Consider the following 7,237-nt stretch of genomic DNA (forward strand, 5'->3'; position numbering starts at 1 on the left):
TTCCCAGTAGTGATGTATGGAAATGAGAGCTGGACCATCAAGAAGGCTGATCGCCGAAGAATGGATGCTTTTGAATTCTGGTGCTGGAGGAGACTCTTGAGAGTCCCATGGACTGCAAGAAGACCAAACCTCTCTATTCTGAAGGAAATCAGCCCTGAGTGCTCACTGGAAGGACAGATCCTGAAGCTGAGGCTCCAATCCTTTGGCCTCCTCATGAGAAGAGAAGCCTCCCTGGAAAAGACCTTGATGTTGGGAAAGATGGAGGGCACAAGGAGAAGGGGACGACGGAGGACGAGATGGTGGGACAGTGTTCTTGAAGCTACCAGCATGAGTTTGACCAAACTGTGGGAGGCAGTAGAAGACAGGAGTGCCTGGCGTGCTCTGGTCCAGGGGGTCACGAAGAGGTGGACATGGCTAAACAACAACACATGGTCATCGTGTTGCCTAGACATAGCTGACGCTCCTGACACGAGACACCCCTGCAGCTCTTGGTTTGGAGAACGGCACCGCCTTTCTCAAATCATACAGGACATCCTTTTGCCCTGAACTGGGGGAAGCAGAGGTTGTAGAAGGAGCCTGCTTCGAAGAGGGCAAGCTCCCTCCAATGGACCCATCGCTTTGCCTGAAGCTCCTCCCTCGTCAGAGACCCTGCCTGGCCATAGTAGTGAGGGTCAAGGACCAGGAGATGGTGGCGCCCTTCCGGGCCAGAGCAGACCCCCAGCAGCCCCTTGGAAGAGTTGTCCCTGTCACCCCCCATCATGACAGGGCCGCCGCCTCCCTGGAAATGGCCATGCAGAGCCTCCAGCTCCCTCTCCAGCTCCCACCCGTGGGGAACGTGGACCACCTTGCCCGGCACGCTGTAAAAGTGGTCCAGGCACAAAGCCGCTTCTACGGTGCCAATCCAGTCCCGGGAGCCGGCGAAGGAGGCGGGCTTGTCTCCTATCTCCACCAGAGCGTTTTGGATCTCCTGCAGGGAAGGGACCGGGCGGGGAAGGGTTTTTCCGACACCCGGCGGCAGCCAAGAACACACGGTCTGGAGGGTGCGGTACCCGCAGCCCCAACCCCGGTCGTCCACACCGTCACAGCCGTAGTGGTAGTAGCAGTAGGAGCCGGAGACGAGGGCCAGGCGGTGAGGAGGAGGGTGCGGGAGAGGCAGCCCCAGGTGGACGTCAGAGAGTAAGGGCATCGTCTGCAGGAGAGAGGAGAGGCGGGCCTGCGGGGGACAAAGAGAGAAGGAATCATTATTCATTATAATTATTTTTGGTTCGTTAGACCGCGTGGACTGCAAGAAGATCTAACCTCTCCATTCTGAAGGAAATCAGCCCTGAGTGCTCACTGGAAGGACAGATCCTGAAGCTGAGGCTCCAAGACTTTGGCCACCTCCTGAGAAGAGAAGATTCCCTGGAAAAGACCCTGATGTTGGGAAAGATGGAGGGCACAAGGAGAAGGGGACGACAGAGGACGAGATGGTGGGACAGTGTTCTCGAAGCTACAAACATGAGTCTGACCAAACTGCGGGAGGCAGTGGAAGACAGGAGTGCCTGGCATGCTCTGGTCCAGGGGGTCACGAAGAGGCAGACACGACTAAACGACTCAACAACAACAACAGACCGCGGTGCTGGCAGTGCCAAGGCTGCAGGCTCGATCCCTGTAAGGGGCAGCTACATGTATTCCTGCATTGCAGGGGGCTGCGTTAATGAACCTCAGGGTCCCTCCCAAATCTATGATTCCATCATTCTCCCGGCCTACCTCGCAAGGTTGTTGTGGGAATTCAATGAGGAGGCACCTTGGGGGAAAAGGTGGGCTATCAGTCTAATAAAATAAATAAAGGACTGTTTCTATGAGCAAAGCAATAATAATATGTTTGTGTTCAAATGTGTTTGTGCTCAAACTCAATAATATTGAAAAAGAGCTAACTAGCTCCTTGTCGTAAGGTCAAGCGGAAATCTATTCCTTGTCTGACCAGGGTTCTTGCAAACCTGAATGGCACCTTGGCATTCCTCCAAAATCAGCCAGCGACGCATGGTCACCAAGCACCCTCAGCCCTGATTGGTCTGTTTTGGGGGCTCTCTCTTTCTTGGGGTCCCCCTCCCGCAAAGGCTCTCCATACTTCTGCAAAGTTCGGGGGGGGCAGCCTGCTGGCATCTCCCTCATGCAGAAGCGGGGTGTGTGTGTGTGTGTGTGTGTGTGTGTGTGTGTGTGCTTCTGCTGCTGTCCTTTGGGCTTCAGTAGCATTGCTGCTGCTCAGTGACAGGGCTATAAGAATTTTAAGGTCTTAGATATATAATAAATGTACCAAGCAAACACATACATATAAATATATAAACCACATGTCTGAAACAGCACAGGAAGACAGTCCTGAAACCATTTTGACTCCCAAGCTGACCAAATGTTTCTCTGCAAGGAGGGAGGAGGTGAAAAAAACCTTCCTTGTTACAGGAATCGGGTAATCACCATTTCAAAGGAATGGACAGACTACCAGGACAGGCAATCAGATAAGGCATTATCAGATAATCTGGCAGACAGGAAAAACACCAACATTCAAATTTCTGTTGTAGACCGCTTTTTCTGTGATGTAGGTATGATGTATCTGGGGGGTGGTCTTGGGTTACACCCCTTCTGTGATGTATGTAGGACGTATGGAGGGGTGGTCTTGAGCTCCAGGGCAGGGAATTAAAAATGTCTATATAAGGGCAGACACACCTTGGTTCTGGGTCCTCCTCCTTTCCTGTGTGTGAGGGGAGCACCCTGTTGCAACAGCTTTAATAAAGATCAAGCTTACTAGCTGCTTTGCTTCTCAATATTCTCTGGTTGGCCTCTGTTATTTTCTCCTACCAACAGGGAACCCACTTAAGGACTCTATACGGGATTTTGGGTACCGCGTAAGGGAAGAAGGGCAGATTTTGTTTACAACAACAAAGAACTGGGGACAGGAGGAGTGGAACCTGGAGCTCAAAGGAAAGCCGCCAGGTCCCTGCATTGCAGGAATGGATTAGATGCCCTTGTGGAGGGGAAACCTTCCAGCTCTGCAATTTTGATTCCAGCACTGCACATTTCCTCCTGCATTGCAGGGGGTTGGGATAGATGACCCCCAGGGATCCCGTTCCAACTCTGAAATGGTTTATGGGCAAGGCCTCCTTCCACCTGCATTGCCCCACTCTCGGCTTCTCAATGTGTATTGTATTGTTTTATTGATCATAGTTTAGATATTATTGTAACTGTTGAGCGGGTTTCTGTTTAACTTTTATATGTTGATATTATTATTTTATACCATTCTAACGATTGTTGAATGTTACTTTTTTGATGGAGGTTGCCTATTTTAAAGTTATGTTTTATTATCACATTTATGCATTGCATTGGATTGTTACAAGATGTACATTTTTTGTTTCTTTGGCTTGTAAACCGCTTTGAGTATTGCAAGACAGAAAGGCGGTATACAAATTAAAAATGATGATGATGATGATGCCCATCACTGTTTTTTTGAAGGGAAATTCTGTCCCTCGACCAAATGTCACCTCCAGAGGACCCCTCTCCCCAGGTACAGGCTACAGCTACCTCCGACCCCTCCCTCGTTTATGGGCGGGGTATAAATAAATTATTATTATATAATAAAGATGACGTTTTCATTCCCCAAAAAAGTTTTTGATTTGAGTTTCCATTGAAATGAGGCTGTATTTTAATATTTCGATGTTTTAATGTTGTATTTTAATCTTGTTTTTAAGTCGTATTTCATAGAATCATAGAATCATAGAGTTGGAAGAGACCACAAGGGCCATCGAGTCCAACCCCCTGCCAAGCAGGAAACACCATCAGAGCACTCCTGACATATGGTTGTCAAACCTCTGCTTAAAGACCTCCAAAGAAGGAGACTCCACCACACTCCTTGGCAGCAAATTCCACTGTCAAACAGCTCTTACTGTCAGGAAGTTCTTCCTAATGTTTAGGTGGAATCTTCTTTCTTGTAGTTTGGATCCATTGCTCCGTGTCCGCTTCTCTGGAGCAGCAGAAAACAACCTTTCTCCCTCCTCTATGTGACATCCTTTTATATATTTGAACATGGCTATCATATCACCCCTTAACCTCCTCTTCTCCAGGCTAAACATGCCCAGCTCCCTTAGCCGTTCCTCATAAGGCATCGTTTCCAGGCCTTTGACCATTTTGGTTGCCCTCCTCTGGACACGTTCCAGTTTGTCAGTGTCCTTCTTGAACTGGACACAGTACTCCAGGTGAGGTCTGACCAGAGCAGAATACAGTGGCACTATTACTTCCCTTGATCTAGATGCTATACTCCTATTGATGCAGCCCAGAATTGCATTGGCTTTTTTAGCTGCCGCGTCACACTGTTGGCTCAATCAATTTGTTTTTATATCGGGTGTTAGCCGCCCTGTGCCCGGTCTTGGCTGGGGAGGGCGGGGTATAAATACAATTATATTATTAATAATAATAATAATAATTATTATTATTATTATATTTATTGTTGTTGTTGTTGTTGTTGTTGTTGTTGTTGTTGTTGTTGTTGTTATTATTATTATTATTATTATTATTATATTTATATTTATATTTATATTTCATGCATTTTACACCCCGCCTTCTCCTCCAAAGGAGCTCAAGGCGGCATGCACGGTTCTCCTCTCCCCCCTCATTTAATCCCCACTCACAACAGCCCTATGAGGTAGGCTCCAGACTCACCCTCCAGAAAATCCGACTTTCCTTGGTCTCTAGACAGGTCTAGTCCTCCCTTACCATAGAGACGGGGGCGGCAAATCCTTTCTATGCGACTCCTAGAGCGGCCCCTCCCTTTTCCCGTATGTACGACCAACAGAAGGGAATGGATGCACTCTATGATGAAGGCGGGGAAGCGGGCAAAGGGTGACGACGCAGCGGAACATCCGCTTCCGGAAATCTGCTGCCCAACTTCGAAGGCGTGGCGGCCATCTTAGGTAAGGCTACGGGGAAATTCCGGCCGCTCTTCCGCAGTAATATGGCGGGCATCCGGAAGTGAGGTAAGGATAAACTTCCGGCTAACTCCCCCAAAGGAAAGGGGGCGGTGAAAATGATATTTAAATTTTAATACCTATAGAAAAGCTTAAAATTCCGAAGCCAACACGTAATTGGTCATTGGGGGTAAGCGGTAAGCTGCCATTGGTCTGGTTGCAATAGGTGGGTGGGTGGGTGCCGCTCTAGGCGTTGGCATCTCCATGATGAAACGCCCTCTGTGCGTTGCACTCACGAGATAGGAAAAGTATAGAGGCGCCATTCAAGTGTCAAAAGGCGGGAACCCATTGGCTTCCTCGTTCTCTTTAGAGAAGCGATGGAGAAACCCAAGATTTTATTATATCCGGGACATTATATCCAAACAACAACAAAAACAGAAAAGGTGGCAACTAAGAGAGAAGTCCTCATATCTGTAATTCAACTCTTGATTTATTTCATGTGAAAACACTTTAAAAATAATAATTTTGCCCTGCAAATCCCTTATCCTTGTATTATCAAGATAAGTCCATCTCAAATAAATTAAGGGGAAAAATGCAGCGTAGATCTAATTCATAAAGTCATTTGATTACACGTGAAATATAAGATTCTCTATCCTGTTTGTATAATATACTGCATTTTGAAGAAACTATCGGGGGTTGGACTAGATGACCCCTGGGTGTCCCTTCCGACTCTACGACTCCGTGATAATAGGAATCCTGAAATACTGTTTGAGAAGGGACGGGGCCAGGCTTGATCCATGTTATTTTTATAATGGAGGTTGGCATGGAAGTGAAAAAAGGTAGTGAAAAGGATCCGAGGGTGGAAAACGTTTCTCTGTCTCCTTTTTCTTTCTTTTTTTTTAAAAAAAGATATTTATTGGAGTTTTACAAAGACATGAATTTAAAAGATCATATAAAAAGAAAGAAATACAATAAAAGAAACAGAAAAATACATAAAACAAGAAAAGGAAAATAAAAACAAATCCATTTTTGTAACCCTGACTCGTTATCTTATTTCCTTGGCCTCCTCACACCTCCCCTTTTTGTATTCCCATTTAAATAATCAAATCAGCAAATCCTTACCCTCTTTCATTTATCTTAACTCTATATTAACATGTTGTAACTCTATATTTTCATCCATTTATCAATCCATTTTTGCATATTCTTATTAACTTTGTTGCTAATGCCACTTATTTTCAGTCCAACATCATTTTAACATTCATTAATTTTACAGTGTTTCTGAAGATAGTCTTTAAATTTCTTCCAGTCTTCTTCCACCAACTCTTCTCCCAGGTCACGGATTCTGCCAGTCATTTCCGCCAATTCCATATAATCCATCACCTTCATCTGCCACTCTTCCAGGGTGGGTAGCTCTTGTGTCTTCCAATACTTTGCAGTAAGTATTCTTGCTGCTGTTGTTGCATACATAAAGAAAGTTCTATCTCTGTCTCCTTTTTCTCCATGTCATGCATGATTTCATAAATTTCTATAATGCTACCTCTTGCCTTTTCTCTAAACAGAAAAGCCCAAACACTGCAATCTTTCTTCATAGAGGAGCTGCTCCAGCCTTTTGATCATTCTTGTTATGTACTGAGTTGAATAGGATCCAGAATGCAGCCGTCTGATTGGTCCTAGAACAATAGGATTCAGAATGCAGCAGCCTGATTGGTCCTAGAACAATAGGATTCAGAATGCAGCAGTCTGATTGGTCCTAGAACAATAGGATCCAGAATGCAGCCGTCTGATTGGTCCTAGAACAATAGGATTCAGAATGCAGCAGCCTGATTGGTCCTAGAACAATAGGATTCAGAATGCAGCAGTCTGATTGGTCCTAGAACAATAGGATCCAGAATGCAGCCGTCTGATTGGTCCTAGAACAATAGGATTCAGAATGCAGCAGTCTGATTGGTCCTAGAACAATAGGATTCAGAATGCAGCCGTCTGATTGGTCCTAGAACAATAGGATCCAGAATGCAGCAGCCTGATTGGTCCTAGAACAATAGGATTCAGAATGCAGCAGCCTGATTGGTCCTAGAACAATAGGATTCAGAATGCAGCAGTCTGATTGGTCCTAGAACAATAGGATTCAGAATGCAGCAGCCTGATTGGTCCTAGAACAATAGGATTCGGAATGCAGCAGTCTGATTGGTCCTAGAACAATAGGATTCGGAATGCAGCAGTCTGATTGGTCCTAGAACAATAGGATTCAGAATGCAGCAGCCTGATTGGTCCTAGAACAATAGGATTCAGAATGCAGCAGTCTG

The 7,237-nt window shown here is 45.9% G+C and overlaps 1 protein-coding gene across 1 annotated transcript; it reads right to left on the minus strand.

The window, feature by feature from the left end:
• Positions 1–216: 216 nt before the first annotated feature.
• UFSP1 (UFM1 specific peptidase 1) lies at positions 217–4,803 on the minus strand. The gene is made up of 2 exons (XM_083581236.1): positions 4,690–4,803; positions 217–1,213 (listed from the first exon to the last, which is right to left on the minus strand). The coding sequence occupies exon 2, from the start codon at positions 1,184–1,186 to the stop codon at positions 521–523; it is 666 nt and encodes a 221-aa protein (XP_083437362.1). The 5' UTR covers positions 1,187–1,213; positions 4,690–4,803; the 3' UTR covers positions 217–520.
• Positions 4,804–7,237: the final 2,434 nt, after the last annotated feature.

The sequence above is a fragment of the Podarcis filfolensis genome (assembly GCF_964270895.1).
Source record: "Podarcis filfolensis genome assembly, chromosome: 13".
In the NCBI taxonomy this organism is placed as follows: Eukaryota; Metazoa; Chordata; class Lepidosauria; order Squamata; family Lacertidae; genus Podarcis; species Podarcis filfolensis.

Excerpts from the sequence above, each read along its gene's own strand:
- UFSP1 (XM_083581236.1), bottom strand. The coding sequence starts at position 1,186 with ATGCCCTTACTCTCTGACGTCCACCTGGGGCTGCCTCTCCCGCACCCT.